This window comes from Pristiophorus japonicus, chromosome X (genome assembly GCF_044704955.1).
Source record: "Pristiophorus japonicus isolate sPriJap1 chromosome X, sPriJap1.hap1, whole genome shotgun sequence".
Taxonomy (NCBI): domain Eukaryota; kingdom Metazoa; phylum Chordata; class Chondrichthyes; family Pristiophoridae; genus Pristiophorus; species Pristiophorus japonicus.
The window spans coordinates 11063738-11087084 of NC_092010.1; the positions used below are offsets into that span (position 1 = coordinate 11063738).

Below are 23347 nucleotides of genomic sequence, written 5' to 3' on the forward strand. Positions count from 1 at the left end.
TCCTCATCATTGACAATATCACCGCTTTCAGTGACGACCCTCTTTTCCCACTATCACTGGAAACATTCTTGGTGTTGATTTTGATACCCCTTGCACGTTTCTTTACACACTCCCTTCTTTTGCTCTGACGATCTGTTATGCCACACTTTGTTGCTCTTTGTATCTCGCCCATTCGCCAGCGTCGGTGCTATTTTTCCATGCCCTTTCCTTGAGTATGATGCTGTCCCTTGCCTCTCTAGTTGTCCAGGGCTGTATTTTTGGTAAGTCGAGCTCTCGCCCCTCAGAGGTATAAACAGGTTCTGTACCGTGTTAAATTATTTTTGATCATCTCCCACCGATCCTCTGTCATTTTACCCATTTACGGTTTGGCTTAGTTCACTGCTTCAGTGATGGTGGAAAGGTTCATTGCATTTCTTTTTCAATAGGTTCGTTTGATGATGAAGAGTCACTCTTTCATCCGAGAAAATGTTCCAAAAGTGTTGAACACAAAACCGAAGGAAGGTAAGGATCCAACCAACAGAGATCCAAACCAGCGAATGCTGAGACTGGGACCTGGGCTGAAATCCAGCTCAGGCTGATCGGGGGAATGTCTGTGGGCTGTGAGCAAACAGGGTCCTCGGAGAAAGCAGGTCCCACTGCTGCAAAACACATCTGAGTCTCACCATGAAGTTGCAACAGTGTATGTAACCCGTGCTGTACCTGCCCTGGGAGTGTTTGATGGGTCAGTGTAGAGTGAGCTTTACTCTGTATCTAACCCTGTGCTGTACCTGCCCTGGGAGTGTTTGATGGGTCAGTGTAGAGTGAGCTTTACTCTGTATCTAACCCTGTGCTGTACCTGCCCTGGGAGTGTTTGATGGGTCAGTGTAGAGTGAGCTTTACTCTGTATCTAACCCTGTGCTGTACCTGCCCTGGGAGTGTTTGATGGGACGGTGTAGAGGGAGCTTTACTCTGTATCTAACCCATGCTGTACCTGCCCTGGGAATGTTTGATGGGACAGTGCAGAGGGAGCTTTACTCTGCATCTAACCCATGGTGTACCTGCCCTGGGAGTGTTTGATGGGACAGTGTAGAGGGAGTTTTACTGTATATCTAAGCAGTGCTGTATCTGCCCTGGGATTGTTTGATGGGACAATGTAGAGGGAGCTTTACTCTGTATCTAGCCCTGCTGTACCTGCCCTGGGTGTTTGATGGGACAGTGCAGAGGGAGCTTTACTCTGTATTTAATTTGTGCTTTATTGCTCTGGGAGTGTTTGATGGGACAGTGTCGAGGGAGCTTTACTCTGTATCTAACACCGTGCTGTACCTGCCCTGGGAGTGGTTGATAGGACATTGTAGAGGGAGCTTTACTCTGTATCTAACCCGTACTTTACCTGCCCTAGGAGTGTTTGATGGGACAGTGTAGAGGGAGCTTTACTCTGTCGTATCTTGAGTGTAATATCTCCAAGTTTGCAGATGACACTAAGCTGGTTGGCAGTGTGAGCTGCGAGGAGGATGCTAAGAGGCTGCAGGGTGACTTGGACAGGTTGGGTGAATGGGAAAATGCATGGCAGATGCAGTATAATGTGGATAAATTTGAGGTTATCCACTTTAGTGGCAAAAACACGAAGGCAGAATATTATCTGAATGGCGGCAGATTAGGAAAAGGGGAGGTGCAACGAGACCTGGGTGTCATGGTACATCAGTCATTGAAAGTTGGCATGCAGTACAGCAGGTGGTGAAGAAGGCAAATGGTATATTGGCCTTCATAGCTAGGGGATTTGAGTATAGGAGCAGGGAGGTCTTACTGCAGTTGTACAGGGTCTTGGTGAGGCCTCACCTGGAATATTGTGTTCAGTTTTGGTCTCCTAATCTGAGCTTGGGGCCCAGGCAACAGAAGGCACGGCCACCAATGGTGGAGCGGTTATAATCAGAGATGCTCAGGAGGGCAGAATTAGAGGAGCGCAGATATCGCGAGGGTTGTGGGGCTCGAGGAGATTACAGAGATAGGGAGGGGCGAGGCCATGAAGGGATTTGAAAACAAGGATGAGAATTTTGAAATCGAGGCCTTACTTAACCGGGAGCGAATGGAGGTCATTGTGCACAGAGGGTGATTGTTGAGCGGAACTCGGTGCGAGTTAGGACACGGAGCAGTGAGCACAGGGGGTGATGGGTGAGTGGGACACGGTGCGGGTTAGGAAACGGGGCAGCACAGGGGTGATGGGTGGGTGGGACTTGGTGTGAGTTAGAACACAGGGCACAGGATGTGATGGGTGAGTGGGACTGGATGTGAGTTAGGACACGGGGCAGTGAGCACAGGGGGTGATGGGTGAGTGGGACTTGGTGCGAGTTAGGACACGGGGCAGCGAGCACAGGGGGTGATGGGTGATTGGGACTGGGTGTGAGTTAGGACACGGGCAGTGAGCACAGGGGGTGATGGGTGAGCGGGACTCGATGTGAGTTAGGACACGGGGCAGTGAGCACAGGGGGTGATGGGTGAGCGGGACTGGGTGCGAGTTAGGACACGGGACAGTGAGCACAGGGACCGATGGGTGAGTGGGACTTGGTGCGAGTTAGGACACGGGGCAGCGAGCACAGGGGGTGATGGGTGAGCGGGACTCGGTGTGAGGTAGGACACGGGCAGTGAGCACAGGGGGTGATGGGTGAGCGGGACTCGATGTGAGTTAGGACACGGAGCAGTGAGCACAGGGGGTGATGGGTGAGCGGGACTGGGTGCGAGTTAGGACACGGGACAGTGAGCACAGGGACCGATGGGTGAGTGGGACTTGGTGCGAGTTAGGACACGGGGCAGCGAGCACAGGGGGTGATGGGTGAGCGGGACTCGGTGTGAGGTAGGACACGGAGCAGTGAGCACAGGGGGTGATGGGTGAGCGGGACTGGGTGCAAGTTAGGACACGGGGCAGTGAGCACAGGGACCGATGAGTGAGTGGGACTTGGTGCGACTTAGGACATGGGGCAGTACGGGGGTGATGGGTGAACGGGTCTTGGTGCGAGTTAGGACACAGGGCACAATGGGTGATGGATGAGTGGGACTTGGTGCGAGTTAGGACATGGAGCAGTGAGCACAGAGGGTGATGGGTGAGCGGGACTCGGTGCGACTTAGGACACGGGGCACAGGGGGTGATGGATGAGTGGGACTTGGTGCGAGTTAGGACACGGGGCACAGGGGGTGATGGATGAGTGGGACTTGGTGCGAGTTAGGACACGGGGCACAGGGGGTGATGGGTGAGCGGGACTCGGTGCGAGTTAGGTCACGGGGTAGTGAGCACAGAGGGTGATGGGTGAGCGGGACTTGGTGCGAGTTAGGACATGGGGCAGTGTGCACAGGGGGTGATGGGTGAGCGGGACTTGGTGCGAGTTAGGACACGGGACAGTGAGCACAGGAGGTGATGGGTGAGCGGGACTTGGTGCGAATTAGGACACGGGGCAGTGAGCACAGGGGGTGATGGGTGAGCGGGACTTGGTGCGAGTTAGGACACGGGGCAGTGAGCACAGGGGGTGATGGGTGAGCGGGACTTGGTGCGAGTTAGGACATGGGGCAATGTGCACAGGGGGTGATGGGTGAGCGGGACTTGGTGCGAGTTAGGACACGGGACAGTGTGCACAGGGGGTGATGGGTGAGCGGGACTTGGTGCGAGTTAGGACATGGGGCAATGTGCACAGGGGGTGATGGGTGAGCAGGACTCGGTGCGAGTTAGGACACGGGACAGTGAGCACAGGAGGTGATGGGTGAGCGGGACTTGGTGCGAGTTAGGACACGGGGCAGTGAGTACAGGGGGTGATGGGTGAGCGGGACTTGGTGAGAGCTAGGACACGGGCCGTCGAGGTTTGGATCACCTCTAGCCGACCTGGGAATATTTATCTTAGTTTACAACAGTGTCAGGTTGATTGGTTTGTGTTATGTATGGAGAAAGAGTCAGACTGAACACTGTGAGCTCAAAGTAAAGTGTGACCTTAGTCTTTTATTGCAGCTCTCCAGAGTGCCTCTCCAACCTGTGAGGCCTCCTTAAATACCTGTGCTCGCAAGGGATTATGGGATCCCTTGGGACTCCAGGGGATGAGCCCTCTGGTGGCTGTACAGAGTAAATGCAAGTATACATATATAACGCTCCCACCCCCAAAGTCACTAGTGTAACTATTTACAATGTGAGTCGATCTGGGGCCCTTCTTGCCCTGGTTGATCGTCTCGGTGTGAAAGCTGGTGTTGTTGAATCATTTGTTGGGCCCTCGCTGGGCTGCTGTGCAGCTGGCCTTGCTGGGCTGCCTGGTGTGTTGGGCCCTGCTGGGCTGCTGTGGATGATGGGTTCTGCTTCATGGTCAACCATGGTGCCGGTTGCCACTGGTGTGTATGTTGGGAGATCAAAAAAGGTAGGGTCCAAGGTGGGTTGCTCAGGATAGTCCGTGAATCTGAGTTTGATTTGGTCCAAGTGTTTCCGGTGAATGAGTCCATTTGAAAGTTTGACCCGAAACACCCTGCTCCCCTCTTTGGCCACGACAGTGCCGGGAAGCCACTTGGGACCTTGTCCATAATTTAAAACAAATACAGGATCATTGATTTCAATCTCACGTGACACATTTACGCGATCATGGTATGTACTTTGTTGAAGCCGCCTGCTCTCTACCTGTTCATGTAGATCAGGGTGAACTAACGAGAGCCTTGTCTTAAGTGCTCTTTTCATGAGCAGTTCAGCAGGTGGGATCCCAGTGAGTGAGTGGGGTCTCGTGCGGTCGCTAAGCAGGACTCGGGATAGGCGAGTCTGCAGTGAGCCTTCAGTTACCCTCTTCAAGCCTTGCTTGATAGTTTGCACTGCTCTCTCTGCCTGACCATTGGATGCTGGTTTAAACGGGGCAGATGTGACATGTTTGATCCCATTATGGGTCATGAATTCTTTGAACTCAGCACTGGTAAAACATGGCCCGTTATCGCTCACCAGGACATCGGGTAAGCCGTGTGTGGCAAACATGGCCTGCAGGCTTTCAGTAGTGGCAGCGGACGTGCTAGTCGACATTATCTCACATTCAATCTATTTGGAGTACGCTTCTACAACCACAAGGAACATTTTACCCAAGAACGGGCCTGCATAGTCGACGTGTACCCTAGACCACGGTTTGGAGGGCCAAGACCATAAACTTAGTGGCGCCTCCCTGGGTACATTGCGTAACTGTGAGCATATATTACATCCGTGAACACAGGACTCTAAGTCTGCATCGATACCGGGCCACCACACGTGGGATCTGGCTATCGCTTTCATCATTACGATGCCTGGGTAGGTATATAACTCGGCAACATAACTCGCCACTTCCTGGCCTTCAGACCTTTTGTAGGTGTAGAACCAGTACCTCGCCATCAGAACGCTTTCCTTCGGGTTCAAATGTTCTCGAACCAGTGTGCACAAATCGTCGTACGATTTCTCCGTGGGTTTCGCTGGAGTGAGCAGATTCTTCATGAGGCCATACGTTGGTGCCCCACAGACGGTGAGGAGGATCGCCCTTCGTTTGGCAGCGTTCTCTTCCCCATCTAGCTCGTTGGCCATGAAGTATTGATCGAGTCACTCCACAAAAGTTTCCCAATCATCTCCCTCCGAGAATTTCTCCAGGATGCCCTCTGTTCTCTGCATCTTTGGGTTCGCTATCTGTATCTCGTCGCCAGTTGTTATGTATGGAGAAAGAGTCAGACTGAACACAGTGAGCTCAAAATAAAGTGTGACCGTAGTCATTTATTGCAGGTCTCCAGAGTGCCTCTCCAACCTGTGAGGCCTCCTTAAATACCTGTGCTCCCAAGGGATTATGGGACCCCTTGGGACTCCAGGGGATGAGCCCTCTGGTGGCTGTACAGAGTAAATCCAAGTTTACATATATAACAGTTTGTTTCTGTTGTGTGTGCAGATTCTGTTTGTTTGTAAATAATTGAATTTATACGGAATGTGATGTTTCCCCATAGTTGCGTCGAGTTCCTGTATCCTGCCAGGAAGGGATTAGTATGTAACGGTTTTGTGCAGGGATAATGATGTTGTTAAAGTCTGGCATTAGTTTCTGCGCTGTGACCTCCCCAGTAAACCTCTGATAGATGAACTTCCATCTCACTTGCATTGAATACCTGTTCTGCTTCACTCCCAACACCTGCAGCCTCAACTCAGTGGGCTGGATTTTGGCTTTACTGATTCCAGGGCGGGGGGCACGGAGAGTAATGGTGGGGGGGGGGTGGGGGGAATGGTGTGGGGGGTGGGGGGAGGAATGGTGGGGGGGGTGGGGGAATGGTGGGGGGGTGGTGGGGGAGGAATGGTGGGGGTGGGGGGGAGGAATGGTGGGGGGGGTGGGGGAATGGTGGTGGGGGTGGGGGAGGAATGGTGGGGGGGGGTGGGGGAGGAATGGTGGGGGTGGGGGGAGGAATGGTGGGGGGTGGGGGGAGGAATGGTGGGGGGGGTGGGGGAATGGTGGGGGGGTGGGGGGAGGAATGGTGGGGGTGGGGGGAGGAATGGTGGGGGGGGTGGGGGGAATGGTGGGGGGGGTGGGGGGAGGAATGGTGGGGGGGGTGGGGGAATGGTGGGGGGGGGGTGGGGGGAGGAATGGTGGGGGGGGTGGGGGGAATGGTGGGGGGGGGTGGGGAGGAATGGTGGGGGTGGGGGGAGGAATGGTGGGGGGGGTGGGGGAATGGTGGGGGGGGTGGGGGAGGAATGGTGGGGGTGGGGGAGGAATGGTGGGGGGGGGTGGGGGGAATGGTGGGGGGGTGGGGGGGGAATGGTGGGGGGGTGGGGAGGAGGGGGGGTGGGGGAGGAATGGTGGGGGGGGTGGGGGGAGGAATGGTGGGGGGGGTGGGGGAATGGTGGGGGGGGTGGGGGAGGAATGGTGGGGGTGGGGGAGGAATGGTGGGGGGGGTGGGGGAATGGTGGGGGGGGGTGGGGGGAGGAATGGTGGGGGGGGTGGGGGAATGGTGGGGGGGGGTGGGGGGAGGAATGGTGGGGGGGGTGGGGGAATGGTGGGGGGGGGGTGGGGGAGGAATGGTGGGGGTGGGGGGAGGAATGGTGGGGGGGGTGGGGGAATGGTGGGGGGGGTGGGGGAGGAATGGTGGGGGTGGGGGGAGGAATGGTGGGGGGGGTGGGGGGAATGGTGGGGGGGTGGGGGGGGAATGGTGGGGGGGTGGGGGAGGAGGGGGGGTGGGGGAGGAATGGTGGGGGTGGTAAGGGGGAATGGTGGGGAGGTGGGTGGGGAGGTGGTGGGGGATGGAGGGGGGGGTGGGGGAATGTGGGGGGGGTGGGGGAGGAATGGTGGGGGTGGGGGGAGGAATGGTGGGGGGGGTGGGGGGGGATGGTGGGGGGGGTGGGGGAATGGTGGGGGGGGTGGGGGAGGAATGGTGGGGGTGGGGGGAGGAATGGTGGGGGGGTGGGGGGAATGGTGGGGGGGGTGGGGGAGGAATGGTGGGGGTGGGGGGAGGAATGGTGGGGGGGGTGGGGGGAATGGTGGGGGGGTGGGGGGGGAATGGTGGGGGGGGTGGGGGAGGAATGGTGGGGGTGGTAGGGGAATGGTGGGGAGGTGGGGGGGGGATGGTGGGGGGGGTGGGGAATGGTGGGGAGGTGGGGGGGGATGGTGGGGGAATGGTGGGGGGGTTGGGGGTGGAATGGTGGGGGGGTGGGGGAATGGTGGGGGGGGTTGGGGGTGGAATGGTGGGGGGGTGGGGGAATGGTGGGGGGGTGGGAGAATGGTGGGGGGGTTGGGGGTGGAATGGTGGGGGGGTGGGGGAATGGTGGGGGGGTTGGGGGTGGAATGGTGGTGGGGGTGGGGGGAGGAATGGTGGGGGGGGTGGGGGAATGGTGGGGGGGTGGGGGTGGAATGGTGGGGGGGGTGTGGGAGGAGGGGGGTTGGGGGGAGGAATGGTGGGGGTCGTGGGGGAATGGTGGGGGGGGGTGGGGATGGTGGGGAGGTGGGGGGGGATGGTGGGGGGGTGGGTAATGGGGGTAATGGCGGCGGGGCGGTTAAGTTTGCGCCTCAGTCAGTAACATTCCCCAGCTGGGCCCTGAGTGTGGGGTGGAACACTAGGGGAGACGTTACACACCTCTCTCAGGGCGCTAGGCCCGGCGGAGAAATAAAACCCTGTAAAATACCCCCCAGAAACATTCCCAATACACAGCCCACGCCACCATAAATCACAAAATAAATAAAATAAAACCAATCCCACTTACCCAAGCCGGGCATTACTTCCCTCACTACAGCCGCGACAGCTCAGGCCGCCCGCTCTCACAGGCGGTCCCACTAGGGGGCGCTACGGGTCGGGCAGGAGCCAAAATTCGCGCCCAGGGGCGTTACACACCGGCTCGCCTCTCCCGGGCGGTACTGCTCTGCGCCCCCGCAAATCCTGCACCGAATGTCACAGCGGGGCGCTGGGGGCTGGCCGCACGCCCAGAGGAGCTCACCGCCGCCATTACCGTCCCTCCGGGGCAAAAAACAGAGGTGGACAGCACCGGAAAATCCAGCCCCATAACATGAATTCATTCAGTTCAACAGTCCAGCAGCAATAACCACTCCAACCAATCGAGTGCTTGGGTGAGGCAGTAACTACCCCCTGCCAACAGTTAGACTGTCTGCTCTCCACTCTGGTTACTGTCAAATGTTGAGAATTGTTGACCAATCGCCAGGCTTTGTTGGAAAGGAATATACCGCCCCTCGGTGGCATGACAAGGTATTACATCAGTAATCTCAGGTTGTTTCTCTTCATCCTCCGACTCCTGTTTAGTCGACTTATTTTTCAGTGTGTTGTATAAAAACACTTCTTTTAGCTTCCACTTGCCGACAGGTTACTCCCTCCTGGTGTTATTTAACCTTTGGTACCTCACCCATGTGTCAATCTAGCCAGTAATGGGGAAACATCACCTCTGACCCCGATCCTCACCCAGTGTCCATTCCTCACCTCTGACCCCGATCCTCACCAAGTGTCCATTCCTTACCTCTGACCCCGATCCTCACCCAATGTCCATTCCTCAGCTCTGACCCCGAACCCCACCCAGTGTCCATTCCTCACCTCTGACCCCGATCCCCACCAAGTGTCCATTCCTCACCTCTGACCCCGAACCCCACCAAGTGTCCATTCCTCACCTCTGACCCCGATCCTCACCCAATGCCCATTCCTCAGCTCTGACCCCGAACCCCACCCAGTGTCCATTCCTCACCTCTGACCCTGATCCCCACCAAGTGTCCATTCCTCACCTCTGACCCCGAACCCCACCCAGTGTCCATTCCTCACCTCTGACCCCAATCCCCACCAAGTGTCCATTCCTCACCTCTGACCCCGATCCCCACCCAATCTCCATTCCTCACCTCTGACCCCGATCCCCACCCAGTGTCCATTCCTCACCTCTGACCCCGATCCCCACCCAGTGTCCATTCCTCACCTCTGACCCCAATCCCCACCAAGTGTCCATTCCTCACCTCTGACCCCGATCCCCACCCAATGTCCTTTCCTCACCTCTGACCCCGATCCCCACCCAGTGTCCATTCCTCACCTCTGACCCCGATCCCCACCCAGTGTCCATTCCTCACCTCTGACCCCGATCCTCACCCAGTGTCCATTCCTCACCTCTGACCCCGATCCCCATCATACCCTGGTGATGGATTGGGTGCAGAGTAAACTGAGATGGGGAGAAATTTCTTCTCTCAGAGGATTGTAAATCTGTGGAATTTGCTGGCTCAGAGAGCTGTGGAAACTGGGGCATTGAATATATTTAAGACAGAGATCGACAGTTTCTTGAACGATAAGGGATTAAGGGGTTATGGGGAGCAGGCGGGGAAGTGGAGCTGAGTCCATGATCAGATCAGCCATGATCGTATTAAATGGCGGAGCAGGCTCGAGGGGCCCTATGGCCTACTCCTGCTCCTATTTCTTATGTTGTTATGCAATGGATTGATTGCAGGATGCTGGATTGAGTGCAGAGTGATGGATTGAGTAATGGATTAAGAGCAAACTATCAAACAAAACTGCATGAAATGGTGGTTTGTAACTTGATTTAATTTTTCTTCTTTGGTTTGTTAGGTGAAGTGCCTCCGATGCCAGAGTTCTCCAGTTACCTCTACTTCCTGTTCTGCCCCACTCTGATCTATCGGGACTCTTATCCCAGGTAGGCCGTGTCACTAACCTCTCGCTCGGTTACAGGGTCCTTCTCCTTGAAGGGGACTCTGCTTCTCTTCCTGGATCCCCTGGATTTCTTCCCTCCTCTCCTGTTGGGACAAGGGATCCACTCCCCGATGGTCATCCTTCAATTGTGAGCCAATCACAGGAATGTGTGGGCCCGGAACAGCCCACTGTGGTCCAGCCCTCTCATACCCCCTCGATCAAATGTTCCTCCAGGTACTTAGCCAACTCTCTGCTGAATGTGCTGATACAATCAGCCCCACTGCCTCGCTGGGCAGCCTGTTCCATGCCTTCACCTACCTGTGTAAAGAAGTTAACTCTAAACTGTCCTTTCACCCTCCATCTTCTAGGCTTGAGGCTATGCCTCTCGTACAATCTGTGACTGTGTTAAACATATTGACGGTTATCTTGTCCATGTCCTTTATGATCTTGAATTCTCCTGAGCCTCTCTCTTCCCGTGTGAGCATTCCCAGTTTCTGCAGCCTCTCCCCAAAGCCTAGGGGCCTTAATCCCAGCTCTCTGTTTAGTTGCCCTTTGCTGCAGCCTCTCCAATGCCTTGGTGTCTTTCTCCTGATACAGAGCCCAGAACTGTACCCAGTACTCCAGGTGGGACTGGACCAGTGCCCTGTACAGAATCAATCACTGGCTGAGATTTCTGCTCTCTCCCCCTGGTTATGCAGCCCAAGGCCCTCTTTGCTCTGTCTACCGCTGCCACACTCTGTGCTGATGGCTTCAGGCCTTTATCCACCAGTATTCCAGCTCCCTCTCCTGTGTCGTGTCCTGTAGAATAAGCTTACGTCGCCATTGGTTATTATCCATTCACAATCTCAGGATGTAGCATATGATTGTCAGCAATGTAGCACCAGCAGGATATTCGACTGCACACTGCATCATAGCCAAGTCTGATCCTGTCCTGATTGGACAAGTACACACCTGCATGTACTTTCGAGCAGGACCCCAGACTAATCTGTTCCTCTCTAACCCAGGGGGGAAACTCAGGCCAATTGTCCTGGTCCTAGTGTCAGCCCCATTGAAAGGTCAGTGTAACGAGATAATGTATAGCACCCTCTAGCTCGGAGGTATCGATATACTGTATAGCGCCCACTTGCTTGGAGGTATCGACATAATGTATAGTGCCCTCTAGCTAGGAGGTATCGACATAATGTATAGCGCCCTCTAGCTAGGAGGTATCGATATACTGTATAGTGCCCTCCAGCTAGGAGGTATCGATATATGTAGAGCGCCCTCTAGCTCGGAGGTATCGATATACTGTATAGTGCCCTCGAGCTAGGAGGTATCAATATACTGTATAGTGCCCTCTAGCTAGGAGGTATCGATATACTGTATAGTGCCCTCCAGCTAGGAGGTATCGATATACTGTATAGTGCCCTCCAGCTAGGAGGTATCGATATATGTAGAGCGCCCTCTAGCTCGGAGGTATCGATATACTGTATGGCGCCCTCGAGCTAGGAGGTATCAATATACTGTATAGTGCCCTCTAGCTAGGAGGTATCGATATACTGTATAGCACCCTCTTGCTCGGAGGTATCAACCCTGTTCTCAATCTTCCTCGCTGCCATGCTCCACCTCACAGTCGACAAGCTCCCCGCCGGAGTGGAACTAAACTACAGAACCAGTGGAAACCTGTTCAACCTTTGCCGTCTCCAGGCCAGGTCCAAGATCACCCCAACGTCTGTCATCGAGCTACAGTACGCGGACAACGCCTGCGTCTGCGCACACGCAGTGGCTGAACTCCAGGACATAGTTGCTGTATTTACTGAGGCGTACGAAAGCGTGGGCCTGACACTAAACATTAGTAAGACAAAGGTCCTCCACCAGCCTGTCCTCACTGCACAGCACTGCCCTCCAGTCATCAAGATCCACGGCGCGGCCCTGGACACCGTGGACCACTTCCCATATCTCGGGAGCCTCTTATCAACAAGAGCAGGCATTGATGACGAGATCCAACACCGCCTCCAGTGAGCCAGTGCAGCCTTCGGCCGCCTGAGGAAAAGAGTGTTTGAAGACCTTGGTGAGGCCACACCTTGAATATTGTGTGCAGTTTTGTTCTCCTAATCTGAGGAAGGACACTCTTGCTATTGAGGGAGTGCACTGATTCCCGGGATGGCAGGACTGACATATGAAGAAAGACTGGATCGACTAAGCTTATATTCACTGAAATTTAGAAGAATGAGAGGGGATCTCATAGAAGCATATAAAATTCTGACGGGTTTGGACAGGTTGGATGCAGGAAGAATGTTCCCAATGTTGGGGAAGTCCAGAACCAGGGGTCACAGTCTAAGGATAAGGGGTAAGCCATTTAGGACCAAGATGAGGAGAAACTTCTTCACCCAGAGAGTGGTGAACCTGTGGAATTCTCTACCACAGGAAGTACTTGATGCCAGTTCGTTGGATATATTCAAAAGGGAGTTAGATATGGTCCTTACGGCTAAAGGGATCAAGGGGGTATGGAGAGAAAGCAGGAATGGGGTACGGAAGTTGCATGATCAGCCATGATCTTATTGAATGGTGGTGCAGGCTCGAAGGGCCGAATGGCCTGCTCCTGCTCCTATTTTCTATGTTTCTATGTTTCTAAGACTGGGCCCTCAAATCTACCACCAAGCTCATGGTCTACAAGGCTGTAGTAATACCCGCCCTCCTGTATGGCTCAGAAACATGGACCATGTACAGTAGACACCTCAAGTCGCTGGAGAAATATCACCAACGATGGCTCCACAAGATCCTACAAATCCCCTGGGAGGACAGACGCACCAACATTAGCGTCCTCGACCAGCCAACATCCCCAGCATTGAAGCACTGACCACACTTGATCAGCTCTGCTGGACAGGCCACATTGTCCGCATGCCAGACATGAGACTCCCAAAGCAAGCGCTCTACTCGGAACTCCTTCACGGCAAACGAGCCAAAGGTGGGCAGAGGAAACGTTACAAGGACACCCTCAAAGCCTCCCTGATAAAGTGCAACATTCTCACCGACACCTGGGAGTCCCTGGCCAAAGACCACTCTAAGTGGAGGAAGTGCATCTGGGAGGTCGCTGAGCACCTCGAGTCTCATCGCCGAGAGCATGCAGAAAACAAGCGCAGGCAGCGGAAGGAGCGTGTGGCAAACCAGTCCCACCCTCCCTTCCCTCAACGACTATCTGTTCCACCTGTGACAGGGACTGTGGCTCTCGTATTGGACTGTTCAGCCACCTAAGAACTCATGCTAAGAGTGGAAGCAAGTCTACCTCAATTCCGAGGAGCTGCCTATGATGATGAGCGCCCTCTAGCTAGGAGGTATCGATACACTGTATAACGCCATCTAGCTGGGAGGTATCAATATATTGTATAACGCCCTCTAGCTGGGAGGTATAGGGAGCTGTATTGAAAGAGAGGGTCTGTGAAGGAACTCCATCTTAAGCTCCACATGGCTGTCTGAGATCTCTGAAATAAATAGAGTTAAGTTGAACTAAGAGTGTTCAAGAGACTATAAAATACAGTTAGTGCACTCAGCACAGAGCAGAGATGGAACCTGGGGCTTTGCTGCTGTGCGTCGCTCAGTCCCACACCACTTACCCAGGAAGTATGTGGAGATATTCAGTACTTTAGATGTTACTGAGTTAAAGTCACTCTACAAGGATTGGGTAAGGACTCTGTGCTTACAGCTGTGGCTCAGTGGGCAGCACTCTCACCTCTGAGTCAGAAACTTGTGGGTTCCGGTCCCACTCCAGGGACTGGAGCACAAAGTCGAGACTGACACTGTGGTGCAGTGCTGAGGGAGTGCTGCTTTGCCGGAGACGTTAAACCCAGGCCCCGCCTGCCCTCCCACGGCACTATTGGAAGAGCAGAGGACTTTCTCCCCGGTGTCCCGGCCAATATTTATCCCTCAACCAACACCTAAAACAGATTGTCTGGTCATTATCACAGTGCTGTTTGTGGAATCTTGCTGTGCACAAATTGGCTGCCGCGTTTCCCACACTACAACAGTGACTACATTTCATTGGCTGGAAAGTGCTTTGGGACATCCTGTGGTCGTGAAAGTAGAAATGGGAGACATTATTTTAAATCTCATCATGTGTCTGTTTAATTACAGAACCCCAAAGATCAGATGGAAGTACGTGGCCCAGAATTTTGCTCAGGTGAGAATGACTTTCCATTTTTTGATAGAGCTCCACCTAGTGGCCTACTGATGTAACAACAATAAAAGCTCATGTGGCAAGGTCATGTGATCACAGTTCTGTTGGGAGCCATCTTGTAGTGTGTGTGCTTGTGTCGTGGTGTCTAACGCTATCACATTTTTTAATCTAAATGTCTCATGTTCTCCGAGGAAGAGGATGAAACGCTGACAGGTGGTCATAGGAGTCAGTGAGCTCAACAGGGACCTCCAGCGATTATACTGGCTTCCTGGCCTAGCTCTGGAGGAAACTTCATTTGTGTGTTTGAGCATGGAGGGAGCGGAGATTGACTGTGCTGCACTGGTTCCGCTCGCCCCCACCACTCCCAGCCATTTCCCCAGAGTGACATTGGGCACCTGATGAGGCGACTGATATCTGGACAGGGGTGGTTATAGTTTCAGCCAAGTGAGGGCAATCCATCATTGTTAAATCATATGTGGGCAGAAGGGACACCCATGGGGTCCTGACAGCCAACATTATTTTCGGTGGTGGGGGACGGGGGAAAAATGTCACTTTTAAATGGACGGATAAACTGTTGAGTCGATTCAAGAGTGATGGATTGAGTGCAGGTTGATGGATTGAGTGCAGAGTGATTGATCGAAGGCGAATTGATTGAGTGCAGGGTGATGGATCGATTGATCGCAGGGCGATTGAATGAGTTCAGGATGATTGGTGAACAGCCTCCTTGATTTGAGGGTAGGCTGTGACAGGCACGGTGCTCTAATGGTCTTTGGCCAGTCACAAGGAATCATGAGGTACTTCTTGACAGGAGATCCCTGTTTGTTCTTCACTCACCCACTGATTTGCCAAACTCCTGACATGGCATCGCTCTGATCTAAAGAGTCAGAGGGATTGAGCCTGTGCCCTCCTGCTCCATGGCCCGAACCCCAGGCCATAGGCTTCCAGTTGGGATGGGCTTAACAAATGGAATGAGAACCGGAGCTCAACTAATGTGTAAGCACTGAGCAGAGCAAGAAGAAAGGGCTGTGAAGATTGCATTAAATGAAGCAATGGGTGGAAGGAGAATCAGTACGAGTGAAGAGTAAGAGGCAGACTGCCGCACAGCCACTCCCCCTCGGAGGGGTATTTTAACACTCTGCTGGCCGGCCTCCCACGTTCTACCCTCCGTGAGCCTGAGGTGATCCAAAGCTCGGCAGCCCGTGCCCAAACTCGCACCAAGTCCCACTCACCCATCACCCACTGTGCCCCGTGTCCTAACTTGCACCAAGTCCCACTCACCCATCACCCCTGTGCTCACTGCCCCGTGTCCTAACTCGCACCAAGTCCCACTCACCCATCAGCCCTGTGCGCACTGCCCCGTGTCCTAACTCGAACCAAGTCCCACTCACCCATCACCCGCTATGCTCACTGACCCATGTCCTAACTCGCACTGAGTCCCGCTCACCCATCACCCCCTGTGGCCCGTGTCCTAACTCGCACCGAGTCCCACTCACCCATCACCCCTGTGCTCACTGCCCCGTGTCCTAACTCGAACCAAGTCCCACTCACCCATCACCCCCTGTGCCCCGTGTCCTAACTCGCACCGAGTCCCACTCACCCATCACCCCATGTGCTCACTGCCCCATATCCTAACTCGCACCGAGTCCCACTCACCCCTCACCCCCTGAGCTGACTGCCCATGTCCTAATTCGCACCCAGTCCCGCTCTTCCATCACTCCCTGTGCTCGCAGCCCCGTGCCCTAACTCGCACCCAGTCCCGCTCACCCATCACCCCTTGTGCCCCGTGTCCTAACTCGCACCCAGTCCCGCTCACCCATCACCCCCTTTGCTCACTGCCGTGTCCTAACTCGCACCGAGTCTCGCTCACCCATCACCCCTGTGCACACTGCCCTGTGTCCTAACTCGCACCCAGTCCCGCTTATCAATCACCCCCTATGCTCGCTGACCCCGTTTCCTAACTCGCACCATGTCCCGCTCACCCATCACCCCCTCTGCCCCGTGTCATAGCTCACACTGAGTCCCGCTCACCCATCACCCCCTGTGCTCGCTGCCCCGTGTCCTAACTCGCACCCAGTCCCGCTCACCCATCACCCCATGTGCTCACTGCCCCATATCCTAACTTGCACCGAGTCCCACTCACCCATCACCCCCTGTGCTCACTGCCCCGTCTCCTAACTCGCACCCAGTCCTGCTCACCCATCACCCCCTGTGCTCACTGCCCCATGTCCTAACTCGCACCCAGTCCCGCTCACCCATCACCCCCTGTGCCCTGTGTGCTAACTCACACCAAGTCCCGCTCACCCATCACCCCCTGTGCTCACTGCCCCGTCTCCTAACTCGCACCCAGACCCGCTCTCCCATCACTCCCTGTGCTCGCAGCCCCGTGTCCTAACTCGCACCCAGTCCCGCTCACCCATCACCCCCTGTGCTCGCTGACCCCGTGTCCTAACTCGCACCGAGTCCCGCTCATCAATCACCCCCTGTCCACACTGCACCGTGTCCTAACTCGCACCAAGTCCCGCTCGCCCATCACCCCCTGTGCCCCGTGTCCTAACTCGCACCCAGTCCCGCTCACCCATCACCCCCTGTGCACACTGCCCTGTGTCCTAACTCGCATTCAGTCCCGCTCACCCATCACCCCCTTTGCTCACTGCCCTGTGTCCTAACTCGCACCGAGTCTCGCTCACCCATCACCCCTGTGCTCACTGCCCCGTCTCCTAACTCGCACCCAGTCCCGCTCACCCATCACCCCATGTGCTCACTGCCCCATATCCTAACTCGCACCGAGTCCCACTCACCCATCACCCCCTGTGCTCACTGCCCGTGTCCTAACTCGCACCGAGTCCCGCTCACCCCTCACCCCCTGTGCTCACTGCCCCGTGTCCTAACTCGCACCGAGTCCCGCTCACCCATCACCCCATGTGCACACTGCCCCGTCTCCTAACTCGCACCCAGTCCCGCTCACCCATCACCCCCTGTGATCACTGCCCCGTGTCCTAACTCGCACCGAGTCCCGCTCACCCATCACCCTCTGTGCTCACTGCCCCATGTCCTAACTCGCACCGAATCCCACTCACCCATCACCCACTGTGCTCATTGCCTCGTGTCCGAACTCGCACCGAATCCCACTCACCCATCACCCCTGTGCTCGCTGACCTACATTGGCTCCCAGTTAAGCAATGCCTCGATTTCAAAATTCTCATCCTTGTTTGCAAATTCCTCCATTGCCTTGCCCCTTCTTATCTCAGTCATCTCCTCCAACCCCACAACCTTCTGAGATATCTGTGCTCCTCTAATTCTGGCCTCCCAAGCATCATCACTTTTAATCGCTCTAACCATCGGTGGCCGTGCCTTCAGCTGCCTGGGCCCCAAGCTCTGGAACTCCCTCCCTAAACCTCTCCGCTTCTTTCCTCCTTTAAGACGATCCTTAAAACCTCTTTGATCAAGTTTTTGGTCACCTGACCTAATATCTCCTTCTGTGGCTCAGTGTCAGTTTTTGTATAAAGCACTCCTGTGCTGTGCCTTGGAATGCTTTACTACGTTAGAGGTGCTATATAAATGCTGTCGGTAAGGGGAAAGACTGCAGTAAAAAGAATGGCAGTCTGCTGAGGGTACTTGCTGTAACTAAGCTCACGTTTTGCTGAAAAGTTCCTGATCTGTAAGACTGTGTGTTCTTCACTCACAGACCACTGGCTGCCTCTTCTATTGTTACTTCATCTTAGTGAGGCTGTGTATCCCAGTGTTCACCAACATGAGCAAGCAGCCCTTCAGTACCAAGATACTCGTCCTATCGATATTCAATGCAACGTTACCAGGTACGGGCAGCGGGAAGGGGTGGGTCTGTTCCGGTACACCGAGGGCCTGGGCACATGGACCTGGTGTCGACATGAAGATATGAAGAAGCTCAGTAAAAGGAGGGGGGATGGTTATAAGTTGGTTTGGAGCGGAACTTGAGCATCAGTGCCTCAGTTGATCAGCTAGGTCTGGACTATGGTGAATGGCCCATTATCGTTTAAAACTTGACATTGGTAAAACCTTCCAAGGGCATTGCTACACCAGTGACAACGTCAACAAGAGCTATAAATCCACTGTGGAATTAAGGAGGAGAAAGCATATTTTTTATAATCGTGTGAATGACAGGGGAACAAGGTTTTTGGGGAAGGGGTTTGTTATGTATGTATGTCAATGATGTACTGTAGCATTAGTCACTGTTGTAATGTGGGAAACGTGGCAGCTAATTTGCGCACAGCAAGCTCCCACACACAGCAATGTGATAATGACCGGATAATCTGTTTTTGTGATGTTGATTGAGGGATAAATATTGTCCAGGACACCGGGCAGAACTCCCCTGCTCTTCTTCAAAATAGTGTCATGGGATCTTTTACATCCACCTGAGAGAGCAGACGGGGCCTCGGTTTAACGTCTCATCCGAAAGACAGCACCTCCAACAGTGCGGCACTCCCTCAGTACTGCACCTCCGACAGTGCAGTGCTCCCTCAGTACTGCCCCTCCGACAGTGCAGCACTCCCTCAGTACTGCCCCTCCGACAGTGCGGCACTCCCTCAGTACTGCCCCTCCGACAGTGCAGTGCTCCCTCAGTACTGCCCCTCCGACAGTGCAGCACTCCCTCAGTACTGCCCCTCCGACAGTGCGGCACTCCCTCAGTACTGCCCCTCCGACAGTGCAGCACTCCCTCAGTACTGCCCCTCCGACAGTGCGGCACTCCCTCAGTACTGCCCCTCCGACAGTGCGGCGCTCCCTCAGTATTGCCCCTCCGACAGTGCAGTGCTCCCTCAGTACTGCCCCTCCGACAGTGCAGCGCTCCCTCAGTACTGCCCTCCGACAGTGCAGCACTCCCTCAGTACTGCCCCTCCGACAGTGCGGCACTCCCTCAGTACTGCCCCTCCGACAGTGCAGCACTCCCTCAGTACTGCCCCTCCGACAGTGCAGTGCTCCCTCAGTACTGCCCCTCCGACAGTGCAGCACTCCCTCAGTACTGCCCCTCCGACAGTGCAGCACTCCCTCAGTACTGCCCCTCCGACAGTGCAGTTCTCCCTCAGTACTGCCCCTCCGACAATGCGGCGCTCCCTCAGTACTGCCCCTCCGACAGTGCGGCGCTCCCTCAGTACTGCCCCTCCGACAGTGCAGCACTCCCTCAGTACTGCCCCTCCGACAGTGCAGCACTCCCTCAGTACTGCCCCTCCGACAGTGCGGCACTCCCTCAGTATTGCCCCTCCGACAGTGCAGCACTCCCTCAGTACTGCCCCTCCGACAGTGCAGCACTCCCTCAGTACTGCCCCTCCGACAGTGCAGTGCTCCCTCAGTACTGCCCCTCCGACAGTGCAGCACTCCCTCAGTACTGCCCCTCCGACAGTGCGGCACTCCCTCAGTACTGCCCCTCCGACAGTGCAGTGCTCCCTCAGTACTGCCCCTCCGACAGTGCGGTGCTCCCTTAGTACTGCCCCTCCGACAGTGCAGCGCTCCCTCAGTAAATGCCCCTCCGACAGTGCGGCACTCCCTCAGTACTGCCCCTCCGACAGTGCGGCGCTCCCTCAGTACTGCACCTCCGACAGTGCGGCACTCCCTCAGTACTGCCCCTCCGACAGTGCAGCACTCCCTCAGTACTGCCCCTCCGACAGTGCAGCACTCCCTCAGTACTGCCCCTCCGACAGTGCGGCACTCCCTCAGTATTGCCCCTCCGACAGTGCAGCACTCCCTCCGTACTGCCCCTCCGACAGTGCAGCACTCCCTCAGTACTGCCCCTCCGACAGTGCAGTGCTCCCTCAGTACTGCCCCTCCGACAGTGCAGCACTCCCTCAGTACTGCCCCTCCGACAGTGCAGCACTCCCTCAGTACTGCCCCTCCGACAGTGCAGATCTCCCTCAGTACTGCCCCTCCGACAGTGCGGCGCTCCCTCAGTACTGCCCCTCCGACAGTGCGGCGCTCCCTCAGTACTGCCCCTCCGACAGTGCGGCGCTCCCTTAGTACTGCCCCTCCGACAGTGCAGCGCTCCCTCAGTAAATGCCCCTCCGACAGTGCGGCATTCCCTCAGTACTGCCCCTCCGACAGTGCGGCGCTCCCTCAGTACTGCCCCTCCGACAGTGCAGCACTCCCTCAGTACTGCCCCTCCGACAGTGCGGCACTCCCTCAGTACTGCCCCTCCGACAGTGCAGCACTCCCTCAGTACTGCCCCTCCGACAGTGCGGCACTCCCTCAGTACTGCCCCTCCGACAGTGCGGCACTCCCTCAGTACTGCCCCTCCGACAGTGCAGCACTCCCTCAGTACTGCCCCTCCGACAGTGCAGCACTCCCTCAGTACTGCCCCTCCGACAGTGCAGCACTCCCTCAGTACTGCCCCTCCGACAGTGCAGTGCTCCCTCAGTACTGCCCCTCCGACATGCGGCGCTCCCTCGGCACTGCACTGGGAGCGTCAGCCTGGATTATTACCGCTATGTTCGGGCTGTAGTGGAACCCGCACTGCAGGCCCCAGACTAGCTGTGAGCAACGCCACAGGAGATCGGCCAGCTCATTATGAAAATGATTAACGGGGGAAGGAAAAGGCCTCTCACGGCTCGCTGGAGTACCGAGACACCCAGATCAGGAAGGCCCCAGGCTCCAACACCTGGGTATGCTGCAACAGCTGATCTCGGCTGGGGCGCGAGAAAGGGGGGTTAAAATTGGGCTCGGTGTCATGGCTTCGGGACGAGCGCCCCTGATCTGGGCCCTGCTGGAAGCTGCCTGTGTGGGAATGTCAGGTGAGGACAGGATCTGACTCTGCGACAGTGCCCCATGTGGCTGAATAGCCGACTGCCGCATGAGGACTGGGCTGACTGAAGTACAGGAGCCATGGCACTGCACCAAATTCAGCCATCAGCACCTTCAGGCGAGGAGGTTATTTGGGGGAGGGGGCAATCTTGCTTTTGGTTTGAGCGATCAGAAAGGGTGGGTTGCTGGGCCGGCTGGTAACCGCTCTAATCTCCCCTCCAGGCACCTTCCTGCTGCTTCTCTTCTTCTTCGCCTTCCTCCATTGCTGGCTCAACGCCTTTGCGGAGATGCTACGTTTTGGAGACAGAATGTTCTACAAGGTAATGGTGCAAAGAATGCGGCTCTGGTCGTGAGCTCCTTGCTCTTGTGAGGGTGCAGGGGACAGGGGAGGAAGATATAAGGGAAGGAAAGATGCCAAGGGTTATCTTTGCTCACCAGGATGGTCCTGGTGTAGTGAACGGTTTTGGTACAGGGGAGTGAGGCCTGACCCAGCTTGAGGTGATCCAACCAGATCTGATGATCAGTTGTGCACTGGATATGCTCCAATCTTTTAAACAATATATTCTCAGGATGTGGGCATCTCTGGCCAGGCCGGCATTTATTGCCCATCCCTAATTGCCCCTTGAGAAGGTGGTGGTGAGCCGCCGCCTTGAACCGCTGCAGTCCGTGTGGTGAAGGTGCTCCCACAGTGCTGTTCGGGAGGGAGTTCCAGGATTGTGACCCAGCGACGAAGGAGGAACGGCCGATATATTTCCAAGTCAGGATGGTGTGTGACTTGGAGGGGAACTTGGAGGTGGTGGTGTTCCCACCTGTTGCCCGTTCAGTCAAGGTCAAAGTGTCAATGCAATCATCCACAATAAGGTGATAAATGGTAAACGCATGAACAAACGTTCCGGAGGGAGATGCAGCGAGGGGCATAGAAACATAGAAACATAGAAACTAGGTGCAGGAGCAGGCCATTCAGCCCTTCTAGCCTGCACCGCCATTCAATGAGTTCATGGCTGAACATGCAACTTCAGTACCCACTTCCTGCTTTCTCGCCATACCCCTTGATCCCCCGAGTAGTAAGGACCTCATCTAACTCCTTTTTGAATATATTTAGTGAATTGGCCTCAACAACTTTCTGTGGTAGAGAATTCCACAGGTTCACCACTCTCTGGGTGAAGAAGTTTCTCCTCATCTCGGTCCTAAGTGACTTAGCCCTTATCCTTAGACTGTGACCTCTGGTTCTGGACTTCCCCAACATTAGGAACATTCTTCCTGCATCTAACCTGTCTAAACCCGTCAGAATTTTAAACGTTTCTATGAGGTCCCCTCTCATTCTTCTGAACTCCAGTGAATCAGTATACCAGCAGATCCAGTATACCAGTAGATCCAGTATACCAGCAGATCCAGTATACCCGCAGATCCGGTATACCAGTAGGTCCAGTATACCAGCGGATCCAGTATACATGCGGATCCGATATACCCGTGGATCCGGTATATCAGCGGATCAGTATACCTGTAGATCCAGTATACCAGCTGATCCAGTATACCAGCGGATCCGGTATACCCGTGGATCTGGTATACCAGCGGATCCGGTATACCTTTAGATCCAGTATACCAGAGGATCCAGTATACCAGCGGATCCGGTATACCTGTAGATCCAGTATACCAGCGGATCCAGTATACCAGCAGATCCGGTATATCAGTAGGTCCAGTTGATCAGCAGATCCCAGCTTCTCCAATATCACCACATAACTGAGTTGGTGAGAGGGGAGCGACCTATAAAAGGCCCAGCGGGAGATCGAGAGCCAGCAGCAGTTGGTGAGAGGGGAGCGACCTATAAAAGGCCCAGCGGGAGATCGAGAGCCAGCGGCAGTGGGTGAGAGGGGAGCGACCTATAAAAGGCCCAGCGGGAGATCGAGAGCCAGCAGCAGTGGGTGAGAGGGGAGCGGCCTATAAAAGGCCCAGCGGGAGATCGAGAGCCAGCAGCAGTTGGTGAGAGGGGAGCGGCCTATAAAAGGCCCAGCGGGAGATCGAGAGCCAGCGGCAGTTGGTGAGAGGGGAGCGACCTATAAAAGGCCCAGCGGGAGATCGAGAGCCAGCAGCAGTTGGTGAGAGGGGAGCGACCTATAAAAGGCCCAGCGGGAGATCGAGAGCCAGCGGCAGTGGGTGAGAGGGGAGCGACCTATAAAAGGCCCAGCGGGAGATCGAGAGCCAGCAGCAGTTGGTGAGAGGCGGGAGCAGTCTATAAAAGGCCCAGCGGGAGATCGAGAGCCAGCAGCAGTTGGTGAGAGGGGAGCGGCCTATAAAAGGCCCAGCGGGAGATCGAGAGCCAGCAGCAGTGGG

The 23347-nt window shown here is 55.4% G+C and overlaps 1 protein-coding gene across 1 annotated transcript in view; it reads left to right on the forward strand.

The window, feature by feature from the left end:
* The first annotated feature begins 435 nt into the window (after positions 1 to 435).
* LOC139241031 (sterol O-acyltransferase 2-like) overlaps positions 436 to 23347 on the forward strand; it is a 47593-nt gene continuing 24681 nt past the window's right edge. Inside the window, exons 1-5 of the mRNA XM_070869753.1 lie at positions 436 to 501; positions 10018 to 10102; positions 14209 to 14254; positions 17937 to 18066; positions 21239 to 21336. Of these exons, the coding sequence (XP_070725854.1) occupies positions 438 to 501; positions 10018 to 10102; positions 14209 to 14254; positions 17937 to 18066; positions 21239 to 21336 (423 nt within the window). The 5' untranslated portion in view covers positions 436 to 437. The remainder of the gene's footprint in view (positions 502 to 10017; positions 10103 to 14208; positions 14255 to 17936; positions 18067 to 21238; positions 21337 to 23347) is intronic.